Here is a 13,443-nt window from a genome sequence, read left to right on the forward strand (position 1 = left end):
TAAACTTTTTTCTTCTCTCTCACACATTCTACATAACTTGTCTTCTGTTTCTCTTCAATACTGGTTTCTTCTCTCGACTCATTTCGACATCTGTATCTTGCTATTAGATTCCTGTGCTTTTTCTTTTTTTTCATCAAGTATTTTGATAAATCCTTCGTCATTATTTCTTTATCATTGTTATTATATCTCGACTTTGACATCAATTTTTTCTCTCTCTTTCTCTTTCCTCTTTTTTTTTAGCATCCATATCTTTTCTAAAACTATTTCTACTATTTTTTTATTCCTCCTGTCTTTTCCTTTTTATCTTTCCATCTTTATTCCCATTCTTCTTAATATTCTTCTCGTTTCTTCGTTTATTTCTTTTTGCTTCTGTTCTTTCTTTTCCTATATCTTTTATATACTGAACTACTTTATATACTTTTGATTTTCTTCTTAGACTTCCATGCTTTCTGTTCATGACTATACATATATTAACACTCATTTCAATTCTAATACAATGCAATTGAAGCTTGTATAACGTTGTATATTTAATGTCGTTTGAAATCAAGACAGTACGTGGGCATCCTCAACGCTTCTTTACAGGTGAAACGTTGGACGATTTAGAATGCGCTGTTTTTAACACGACGATTTTACAACGAGGAAATCGAGGGTGAATCTACGGAATACAAAATCGCCAGAAAGCGGCGAGAAAGTCGCGCATTGGGTTTAACGTCCTGGCGCTATTATATTGCACGTTTCTATATAGATTCGCGTTATATGTCGATTATGTGCGCATATCCTGTATGTAATTATCCGATCAAAATAAGTCATCATTCTACATATTCGTCGTAATATCGCAGTCTACCTTTTCTCATATCAAACATTTATTTATTTCGCACCTTGCTATTAGTTTGAAAATATCTCTAATATAATTATTTATAATATATATATATATATATATATATATATATATATATATTGGCATATAATATATATAATAAATATTAAAATTATATATGTATTATAAATTATAATCTAAAAAATAAATAAATATATGTATATATACTTATTTATTTGTTTTTTAGATTATAATTTATAATACATAATTTTAATATTTATTATTATATATATATATATATATATTATATGCCAAGAAATATTACACGTTATATAAAACTACGACCAACTGCCATCATCTGGACATAGGGATTGTATGTGATACATTCCACTCTAACTCCCTGGACTCTCTCAGAAATCTGGACTCCAGGTAGCATTTTTCTTTTTATGGTCGAGAAACAAGATTTTTTCCGAACAGGTAGAAAAATCTGTGGTTTTTCCACGGCTACATTTAAGCATGGTCTGACAAAAAGAAAAAGAGATCGACTGGATTGCACACGGAGGGATTCTTATTTTGAAGCGAGGGAAAGGTGCAAGAGGAAGGAGAGAGAAGTGTCAGATAGGAAGGAGAGAAGCACAAATGTATATAAGTGTCTTGGACCGAAGAGGCTTCAATGGACTCTCTCTTTGACCCTGATCAAGCGCGTATCCTTCCTTCCATTTTCATTTTTTTCCATCTCCCTTCCCACGCGCGGTCGTGCCGCGTTTCAGGGTCCTGCGTCCTTCCACTTCAACCTTCACCTTCTCGCGACGAGGAACAGAATCGAGTTGCCGTACTCGTCGGTCGCGCATTACGTGTTGTGACGATGCTACAAGATTGAGACCGGGAAATTGATTTCCTTTAAACAAAAATTCAGGACGAAGAGTGTGATTTTGGTTTCATGTGCAAATTGTGACATGTTCCTGACAGGAAGATCCTGACTGTGGGAGAAATGGATGCTCGAAGAGTGAGTAAAGAATCATTAATTATCGCCGCTTTTATCGGTAACTAGTTATTAAGTTATTAACTTGTTATTGTTGTTAGATCAAAGGATTTTCGAGTTTGTGCGAAATTTTATTAATTAATGTTGACGTAATATACGTCAACTACCTGCCAAATTATTAATAAATTATTAATTTGTTTGCATTTATTATCAGTTAATAACCAAATTGTATGAGCGTAATCATAAAAGTTTTCTAATAGTCTGATACTTTTATTTTATACAGTAAAAATATTCTGATAATAACAATTTTATTATTAGCAATAATAATTTAGAATATTTGTTATGATTATAAGACATATTATTTGTAGTATTAAATTTTCTTTTTTCGCGATAAAATATGATTTGATTAAAAATGCAAATTGCTATCTTTAAGTTTCTAGGCCACTTTGTGAATTTAATGATGGATATTTTAATATGTCATAAGCCTACTGTGCGATATCGATAACGAAGCGAATCGCGTAGATTGCACGATTATAATATACCGAGAGTCATGGGAGCCTTGACGACACAGAAAAGATGTGCACCGCTTTCAAATCTAATCTCTAGGATCTCTCTGCATTCATATCAAACATTGTTTTATTAGTTTCAGTTCTAAAATTCGCACATACATTTGGCATATACAAATTGATTTACATTGCTTAAGGATTTATAATACGGACATTGGTAATACGAAAAATTATGAAAAAGTAAAAAATGAAAATAAAAAATAATAAACAAAAATTATTTTTTAAATAATAGATACTAAATATTTGTTGTCGAGAAATAATGCAATAAGGTAGCGGGACATTAATTTAACGTTAAATGTGCGAGAGAGAGAGAGAGAGAGAGAAAATGTTAAATTAAATATGTAATAAATAAATTTAAATTAAATATATAATATATTTAATTAAATATATAAATTAAACACATATAAATAAATAAACTTGTAAATTTTTTAAATAACATCTATTCAAAAAGTCGATTCGTATCTAAGTAAATGATATATACAGAAAAATAAATTTTATTTATTTATTATAAATAATTATTATAAATAATTGATATTGCGCGTCTGGTAGGTTCTCTCTAACCCTGAAATTGATTTCTTTAGGCAAATGAATTCGATTTCATAAATCGGCGGAAATCATCTGAGAGAGTCACGTTCCTTAATTAATCAGGAGAGCGGAGTAGTATGTTAATGCACGGTCGGCGTTATGTCTCGAGAGTCACGGCTGATTTATGCAGACCGCGAATCGTTCGCGTCGGAACGACGAAGACGTATGCCGCTTTCGAGACGAACGATCAAGCTGTTTGGCATAGCGCCAGTCGAAGAGGGAAACTCTTTCGGACGACCTAAATCTGTCGCTTTCCGTTTGCCCGTTTCATCTAGTCTCGATTTCCAAAAACGTGTACGGAAACGCGAATATTCCCAAATTATAATCCTTTATAGGTGATACATCTTTAATACATACGTATAATTATATAAAATTATTACTTTAAAATTAGCGGAAAGTACAGACGAAGCATTATTCCTTGTTGGTTAAATCTGGAGTTAGTGTCTTTTCAATAACAATGTAGAAATGTAAATAATATTTGAGGTAACTGAAGGACTTTTATAAATTAAGCTGCAAATGCAAAAATAGATAATGGAATAATTATTTGTTATTCTGAAATAGTTTACTTTAATAAAATTTTTATTTAAAGGTCAATTATTAAGTATTTGTCAAACATATTAAAATGTGATAGATTTTTTTATTAAAGGTAATAATCTTCTGTCACGAGATTTAAAAAACTGATTTTAATATTCTATCTAATTATAACATTGTATACATTTGTAATATTAATTTATTAAACCTAATGTATTTTTTAAATACTTTTTACTCTTGTCAGTTATGCCTATTGCTGATATTGTTGTATATAATTACAGACTACATGTAAATATACAGTACTAATAATGAATGAAATATAGGAACTCGAGAGATTCGTTTAAAGAGGGAGAAGGAAGAGATTACTTTCCATTTTGATTCAACTGTAGCAAAGTGTTATTACTGATCTTTATTAACATGCGATATCTGAGTAAATATAAAACTATTCTTGTATTTCAATTATGCTTAACATCTTAGTTGTTTGCTTTAACATTATTTTATTTGTACGAGTACGTTTCGCAAAGTTTCTATAGTCTATCAATATAGAATCGAAATAGATGCATCGGACGGATATTTGCGAGTAATCTATATTATATCGCAATATTTATTTCACATCAATATTGATTTGAAAGAGTATGACAAGTAAGTCAAGAAAGTTAGCTAACAGAAATGTTTACGTTGACAAAACAAAGGTGAAGCCTTCTTCCGTTTGTTAGACACATTCGTTACATTGCGTTGTCAATAATTTGCTAATGTGTTGTTATACATTTACCAGATTTTTTATTCAGTATATTTGTTTTTTCTCTTTCTTTCTTTTTCCTTATAAGATTGATAATATTACTTTTACTATTTTAATTCTTACTATTATATTAAATCTTGTATTTTGCAAATACATATTCATGCAATCAAATTTTTTAAAATAATAAAGCTCGCGTGTCATATAAAATAATGATATTTCCAATCTATTTTGCGAACAAGATATAATTTGTTATAAATAATTTTTATTTCTCTCCAAGTTGAAAGATAGTTTGAATTATAATAAAATAATTAATTATTTAGATTTTTTGCGTTGACAAAATAATGTAGGAAATGAATGTAAATGTCATATATGTTTCCGATGCTCGTCGAACTGGAGCAGAGCTCGCGATGTAAATACGATAGTTAACTCTCTCTGTCTCGACGCTTTTGTAATTGTCTTCCGCGCTGTTGAAGTACCGTTAGGGCTCGTCTTCTCTAGAAGATCGCCAACACATCTCTCCTTTTTCACTTGACTATTCCCACGGGACATGGCTCAGAAGAATTTAGACTTTGTCTTGAAAAGTGACAGCATAATATCATTATCTTTCTAGAGTCTTGTGTTGCGTTGTGTATGTGTATTTGTAATTTTATTTTACAAGAAAAGTGGATGTATATTCTTTCAAATATTTTAGAGACATATAAATTTTCTTATGTATACATGCGGAAGGGAGGGGGGAGGGGGGCATTTTCTTCATAAAATAATTTCATTGTATAATTGTGCGGCGCTAAAGAAAGTTTGCGCGGACGTTCGATCCTCGTCGAACAACATCGAAAGTTTCGCCTTTTAAATATCGATCTCGTCGACGAACGATCTCGATTTCACGGTGATACCTCGCCGCGCGAATTTTTCATAAACACGATGACGATGACGTTTCATTTCGGGTGATCCCACGCAATGTGAGAGCACAGCCTCATTATATTGGCAAAGGTTCGTCTCGATTAGAGCCGACATTTATTTTCCGACAAACGCGCGTTCGTCACACGCACATATACGCACGTATTACAGGTGCGCGCGCGTTACATCGTCTTCTCCCGTGTTGTAGGTCTCGACTCTCGTAATACCCACAACCCACTTACCTACATTACTCGTCGTATGAGTGTGCGCGCGGGTGCTACATCCACGACATCGGCGACGAGTTCATGAGCGCAGTGGCGTAATCAATTTTAATAATCGGTCGTTTTAGTAATGAATTTCTGCGGCAGCGTGAGACGCTCTTAATGAGAAAGAGCACGAATGACCTCTACGCGGTTTGCATCTTCGTCGTTTTTTTCTTTTTTTTTTTTCTTCTTTGAACGTTTGTTAGAACTTGCACTATTCATTCTGCGTCTTTAATACAACATTGATTATATGTATAATTATGACAATTATTATATGTATATTTATTAATACAGAAATAATAATTTTTTTTATATCAATAAATTGGTGTATAAAAGAATCCTCTAAATTCTTTTATTTAAAAAAACTGCAGTACATTGTACAATTTATTTTGATTCATATATTTATGTATTTATTTTTTAATTTATAGCTTACTATTTTTTTAAGAGTGGAAGTGACGTCACTAAAATGCATCGTCAATTTTCAATATCGTGATTACGCTGCTGCAAACGCATTCGTATATTATTCTTCTCTTATTTCGCACCACTATGTTGAGAGTGCGATCAAAATCGATATGATGTAGCAGTCAAATGAAATCATAATCTTCCATCCAAACGTGACGATCGGAGAAAAGAATCGATATTAGTTGTACGCTTGTGGTGTGATACGATCGTCTATCATAAATAGTCGATCGTGGAACCCGTGTGCCAAATCGATGCTCTCGTCCAGATGTTCTCTCAGTAATCACTAGCCGAGAAATCGGATCTATTTGCTTCCTAGATTTTGACCTGTTCTTCTATCCTTGATTCTATCCTTGACTTAAGAGTGCGGAGTCACTATTATTCGCAATCTATGATTAATACCTGCTGGGTATCTGTAGCCTACTGACTTCTCTCATTAGCGTTTATCTTAGAAAACAGCGCTACATCATTTCACTCTGCCAGAATTTATACCAGCATATAAAAAAATATCACATAAAAAACTATCATATAAAAAAAACTGTATAAAATTATATAAAAAATTTATAGGAATAAGTAGATTTACAGATGATTCATGTATTTAATAAAAAATCTAATCATCGTTTTCTTGAAGAGATATTTTATATAATAAATACAAAATCTTTTTCAAAGTTTGACATGTATATAATATGTCAAACTTTGAAAAAAGATTTTCTATTTACTCTATAAAATCTCTCTTTCTCTCTCTCTCTCTCTCTCTCTCTCTCTCTCTCTCTCTCTCTCTTTGTGATAGATGTGTAATAATTTTGACTTGCGTGTTACAGTCATCAATTCAGAAACTATTTTACATCCAACACCTGTGAGTTGTAAACGCAACCGTCTATACGATATGTTATAGATATACGGTCTTGTCGGAAGTAATTTGCATAATGCGCGTGTATATACGACGTCGTAATGCATTATTAGAGATGTGTGTGTGTGTGTGTGTCTGCCTTTTTTCCGTTTCTTCACTTTCCTATGCGGCTTCCGGGACAAACACGGTCACCCACGACTACTCTCGTTCTCTCTCACAAGAAGCACGACGCGCGACAGGTTCGTATTCGCGAAAAACTAGCACGTGGAGCTCTCGCATTCACAATTCACGTGAGAGAATCTCAGCACTGTGTTAGTGGGTGCTGCGAATCGCGACATATTCCCGGCCTTTCTTCGACATTTATTCGTTTTCCTCGACCTTCCGCGATAAGGTTTCCTTGTACCAGTTCTCCATTTGTCTATTCCGTTGTTATTTCCGAGAGATTAATTCACACATCGAATTTCATTATATTACTTTTCTAATGTTTTATTAATGTATTCTTTATTTTATGCATTAATATATTCTTTACTTTATGCCTTCTTTACTTTACTCGAATAATTATATAATATTATTTAATCATATAACTTATTATTACATATTTTCATACAGCATTCATGCAATGTTTGTTAAAAAAAGATTTAATTCATAATAATCTAGAACACAAATATTAAATGTTTTGAAATAAATTGAGAAATTATAATTAATTCTAATATCGATTAAAAATATATTTAAAGTATATATAAGGTTTATATCATATATTGGAATATTGGAAACGTCTTGCCTGTAATAAATAATTGGTATAATCATTAGATAATAATTTTACGTATATATTATACGTATAACCAAGTAAGAGAGAAAGATGAAAGAAACTCATATGAAGCAGTTCTATGGAGGGAATTGAAAATCCGTGACGCATTCTCGACCTTACATTGCATTCTATATGACTTATGACCTCTTGTGCCATCAGTAATGACTGGCTGGCTTAGAATCTCTTCAAGAGAACGATGATTACCGAGTTCTATGTCGGTTAAATAGGTCGAAGAGTCTCGGAATCTCGAACGACATTTACGCGAATGCTTTTCACTCACTTAGAAAGCCAATTTTGAAATTAGTCTGGCGAAATCTAATAACGTTTAGTTTAATAATTTAACGTTAAACAAGTGTGAAAACTAAAAATTACTCACACGACGACCGTATGTATTGGTAGCAGTCGAAAAAAAAACGTCTTAAACGCAGCTGCCATCAATTGTGTTAGCCGTTTCGCGCAACAATTTTTGCGGCGTAGCAATATCTTTCTTGCATAAATTACGTGTAGTAAGCGTGAAACGTTGTAATCAGCTGCATCCAGGACTAAAGAGAGGAAAACCAAGTCCAACGAGGACTCCATTCGAAAATAACAAGGGAGACGGCGTCTAGTTTCGCGCACGGCATACATAATTCTCGGTAGAATGATTCCCATGATGCGACCTCGTTTGCTCTACCGCACGTTTATTTCACCAGCGTGTCATTGATTGTTGCGGAAAGTGTGCATAATAATATAATACATACAAACTTTCGTCGGCCAAATAATACCTAGAATATCGATAAGGAGAAAAGTAGTTGTGTTACATGTATCTAACAACCTTAACAACTAACGATTTTGTCATTTTTATTCTCCTGTTGTTTTTATTATTTAAGAGCAATTTTATAGAGAGAATTTTGATAACTGATAAATATTTTGTAATAATTTTAATGCAATAACTTTTTACTTTCATATCTTTTGCATTGTTTTTAAAATTAATTAAAATTAATTATAGCAAAATATACGCGTATTATAGAAAATATTATAAATAGTATTTACAGATTCTTTCTCTCTCTTTTTCTTTACACTATATTTTTTTTTGTTTAATAAATAAAATTATTATTTTTAATAAATCTTCTCTGTTTCGCTTATTGATATTCCAGGCCTTGCCATTCTTACTGCTAGTGATCTGCGCAGTCAGCGCGGCCTCTATCATCAGGAATGGCCGGGGCGGCCCTAACAACATTCGACGCATTCGCAGAATTAATTTGAGCGAATACCTCGTTCCACCACCAGTGCCGAAGTTTCAACCACCGGGTAGAGTACCAAGATTGGTTACCCCTCAACCAACTGAGGCACCAGGATATTTTGCGCGGCTGATGAATTGGTTGAATCCCTTTAGTTCTTCGTCAAATACGCCATCACCATCCACGCATGTCGAAACTTCATATCCTCCATCAACGAGGATTGTACTTCCTACTTCAGCGGAGAACTATGACGGTCCTGCGACTTATGATAAACCACCTCCTCCTCCTCCTTCATCCCCCCTCCACAATCATCCGGGATATGCCTCTTCGAACAAAGACTGCAAATGCAACACAGTTCCCTGGACGCCGATACAGCACGATACTTCCTTTCCACAGTCACCCCATCAATTATCATCATCATTAAATGGTGAATATCCACCCAGAAACGACCTACCTTACGACGCTCATCATGCTGCTTCGCAACAAGTTAGAGCTCCAGATTATTCTTTCACGCTACCCAGCATGACGGATCAAGACGGATCTTTCATCGTTAACCCGCTGCCAAGTCCGCATCTGTTTGCTGGAGCACTACCGCCGCTCTTCAAACCGGAAGGTTTCAATTATCCTGTACAAGCCATTCCCGATAGTAATTCGGAACATCTTGTACCACCACCACCACCATCTGCTTTTGGAGATGTGTCCGCGGGAAATGTCTCTTTTTCGAATACGGAAGCGGAGCTTTTTAACGGTGACGCATCCGTTTCAGGTCCTCCAAATTCTGATCAAGGAGTTATTCATCAACAGTTAGAATATATCAATCCTGACGTAATAAATTCTGGCGCAAACAATGAAGTGTATTTTAATACTCAAAATTCTGTTGCGCACGGTGATCTATCTCCCAGTGGCTCTCAGGTGTCTGATGGTCTTTTTAATTTGGCATTAGACAAGGAAAGATTTGAATTTATCAGCTTACCAACTCAAAATTCAGTCGATTCCATAAGTCATCAAACATCGTTTGACAATTCCGGTGTTCCAGTCAATCAAAATCCTCCCAGCAGTTACGGAATTTTCGATCAAGTACCGGACAATCTCGAGCATCAATACAATGATTTGTCCTCCAGCGCTAACGTTGCTAAAGATTCTCACGCACCTTTGCGCGTTACAGATGGATCTTCCGCAAAGACTGAAGATTCAATACATTTTGAGAAGTCACTGTTGCTAGATTTCACGCACAAGGATGAAAGTCGGACGGACTCGTCCTCGATACCGCCGACCTCTAACGCGTTCATAGACTCTACGAATATCAAGATTTCCGAGACGCCTTTGACGCTTGATAATGATATTTTAAAAAAAAGTCGTATCACGACAACAGAATCTTACGTTTCTACGGATCGCTTCCCGACGAACAATTTTCTAACACCCTCAGAGAAGTCGAAGATCAACAGCAGTGCACAAGATTCCAGTGAAAGTCTCCATAAGGTTCTTCAAGAACAAGACGTTTCTTATATTACGCCATCTGGTCAGGTTAAACATTTATTAAACGTCTTATCGACAAATTCAAGAAATACAGAGACAGGAGAGAAATCCGTATTGAATTCTTTCGACGATGTAGCGGAAGAAATATTGAATCAAAATGTTAAATCAAATGAAACATCCACAGGCCAGTCAAACGCGAAGAGAACTAAACAGGTAATATGCTTAAAAAACATGTCTTAAAAAAAATGCATTAATAATTATCACAATTTAATTTTTTGTGATTAAATATAGATACAAATCATTATTCCTTACACGTCACAATACACACCATTTCCATTCCATTCATCGCATTTTGGGGATGAATCCAATCATGATAAGTATTTTAGCGAAGAATCAAGAAACAGTATTAAAGTGACAAGTCTTCCAAACTCTTCGTATACTACTTCGACATTATTAGAAGATATTGCAAAAAAACCAGTCGATTCGAAAGTAAACAACTCCATAGACGGAAATAAATTGCAAAAGAATATTGATAACTGGACGATACAGGTATATGTCATACTATTTTAATAAATGCATTTTGTGTAGATAAGATAAAGTAATGGATAAAATTTTTAATCCTGCAGTATATAACGTAATATTGAGCATATCAAAGCTAGATAAATGGTGAATTCTAATAAAATAGACAGGATGTTGAATATTACAGACATTAATAAGTAATATTATTATTATTTATTATTTTTTATAACTCATCAAACATCATGAAAAATTTTATTATTTGTCAACAGATTTTTTAAGCATAAATTTTCAAGGAATAATATTATTTCAAAATTTTATTTATATATATTATATAAAATAAAAATATATTGCATACATTTTTTAAATTGTTTATTTCTTTAAACATTTTTTTGTCTTATTATGTATCTTTTAAACTCAACGTTATTACTGGCGGATTTTATTTTAAATTATTGTACAAAAGTAATTTTAATAGTAGACTTTTTTGACAATTGCGTGATTATTAATGTTGAAAATTATAATAGTGTTTCTAGTGTACAACGAGCACGATAAGAATAAATGATTTTTATGTTCAATTTAGGAATATTCGAAGGGTACAACTGTTAGTACAGAATTACCTAGTTCGGTCAATCCGTATCTTTTCCCTTCAAAACAGATTCCTGATAAGTATTTGACGACCACCGAACCAGTTAATCGTGCAGTTGCTTCTTATGACGATAATGTCAAAACTTTTACCTTGGGCGGATTCACTTTCAATGATTTAGATTACAAAGGTTCGGCCAGCAACCATGTAGAAGGACCACGAGTACAAGTAATTAATAAAAATTTTACAAAAATATCAATATCAAGAATGCTTTTACCTTTCTTCGACATCTCCTCTTTAAGGTGATCCAAAATTCGGAGTCGATTGAGAGTTCTACTGACGCTTCTCGCCCATCCACAAAGGACATGTGGTATTCCCAAAATTTATTTTCGAATAAGGAACGCATTTTCGTGGTGACGCCTCAGCCTATCATAACTACTCCAAAATCGAATTCTGCTGACAAGAAGAAAGAAAAAGCGACGAAAGAAGAAGACAGAAATTCGAAAGACTTGAGAATCGACACGAATAAAAGCACGAAGTCCAATATGTTCGAGTCAATCGAGAAAGCCTATCAAGTGCTACCTCAGGCTGTGAACAACTTGGCTGTGGCTTCTACAGGTCCAGAGAGAGTTCCTTTGTGGGGTATCATGGAGCACGAGATGTTCGCGTCGGTTAACGAGAATGAGCACGAGAGCGAGGATAGTGAATCCCTTGAATTTCCTGTGCTGTATGCTGGACATTCAAAGGTACATACGATATTATGTCATATATGTAACTTATAATTATAATCTTTATCTACATTATTTTATCTGCCTGTTTTAATTTACTTTTTTATTTCATAAAATTATTTGTTTAACATGTTATATCGTTTTAATATTACTTTTAAAACAGAGTTTTATTTTTAAAATAGAGTTTTTAATTAATTAATTATTATATCGTTAATTTATTTTTCTAACCTTTGTATTTTTGCCAATTTTTAATTTTTTTGATAATAAGTATGTATGTATAAATATTTTTCATTAATATTGTTACATATAATTTTATAAAATATATGATTATAAAATATATGATTATTCTATGTTTAGAGAATATTTTAGAAATACATTTTTGCAGTTTTCTCTATCTTTCTATAGCTTTTAATTGTATATAATTGTTGAAATATTATATATACTTTTATTTAGCAATCAATTAAATTTTTTCAGACTTAATTTTTTCGTTTTATAGGTATCACGTGCCAATCGATGACGGATCAATTGTGAAAAATGCTCAAAAGGATTATTTGTGCATGTGCAGACAATATTGATGATATGTGTAGTGAAAGATGAGTGATTGTGAACAATTATTTTACTATAAAATGGAGTTCTTCGACCACATTTCGACGAACTTTTTACTTAATACTATTTAATGCAAACCGTGAACCAAAACCTGTGAAAACTTTCTCTCTTTCTATTTTGATTCTACGTATGTAAGTATATACACGTAAGTGATTATTGTGGCCAGTGTACCGGATAAATGTATTTTGTAATCCAAACTTGTGTATCTCTACGAGTTTTATTATAAGTAGTTCAATAAGTCTAAAAGCAGGAAGTAAAACTAGGAAAAATTATAGGCAGCGCGATACATATTTGCACTAATTGTAAGTTGTCATCACAACTTTTGCAAAGTAATTGGTAGTAATCAATATTCCAAATACAGAGAGAATGCCAATTTACATATTTGTAAAAAAGCTATTTAATTTAATAATTCTCATTTTGATCATTTTCTCTCTTTTACAAGAGAATTATACTATTCTTCGACGATTCAACTTATGTTACATGGATTAAGATAAGAAAATAACGAATATATCATAATCCTTTTTATATTAAATTTTTGTATTTTTAGAAATTTACTTTTTGATTATTTTAAAATGTATTTTTATAGTCAAATTTTTTTGTATAAAAATGTCTCGAAAAATTATCATTTCTTGTGATTTGTCTGCCTTTAATATTATATGTTTTTATAATTAAGTCTCAAATTCTCTGAAAGTAAAATCTGCTTGATTGAAAATTGATTGATAAATGATGACTTTATTATTTATTTTAATCTTTAAAATGTGTCTTAAACCCTTTCGTATATTTTTAATTGTTTTTATTATTTTTATTATTTACTATTGGT

General features: G+C 32.7%; 1 protein-coding gene across 1 annotated transcript; it reads left to right on the plus strand.

The window, feature by feature from the left end:
- Positions 1-1,483: 1,483 nt before the first annotated feature.
- Positions 1,484-13,091, plus strand: LOC140668890 (uncharacterized). Its single transcript, XM_072898213.1, has 6 exons — positions 1,484-1,823; positions 8,631-10,403; positions 10,482-10,739; positions 11,287-11,517; positions 11,592-12,035; positions 12,514-13,091. Exons 1-6 carry the CDS (start codon positions 1,809-1,811, stop codon positions 12,532-12,534), a joined length of 2,742 nt encoding a protein of 913 aa, XP_072754314.1. The 5' UTR covers positions 1,484-1,808; the 3' UTR covers positions 12,535-13,091.
- The last annotated feature ends 352 nt before the right edge of the window (positions 13,092-13,443 follow it).

Source organism: Anoplolepis gracilipes, chromosome 8 (genome assembly GCF_047496725.1).
Source record: "Anoplolepis gracilipes chromosome 8, ASM4749672v1, whole genome shotgun sequence".
NCBI classification, from domain to species: Eukaryota; Metazoa; Arthropoda; class Insecta; order Hymenoptera; family Formicidae; genus Anoplolepis; species Anoplolepis gracilipes.

Excerpts from the sequence above, each read along its gene's own strand:
- LOC140668890 (XM_072898213.1), top strand. Across the intron at positions 10,740-11,286 it reads TTGATAACTGGACGATACAG|GAATATTCGAAGGGTACAAC; the intron begins GTATATGTCATA and ends TGTTCAATTTAG. Across the intron at positions 12,036-12,513 it reads TGTATGCTGGACATTCAAAG|GTATCACGTGCCAATCGATG; the intron begins GTACATACGATA and ends TTCGTTTTATAG.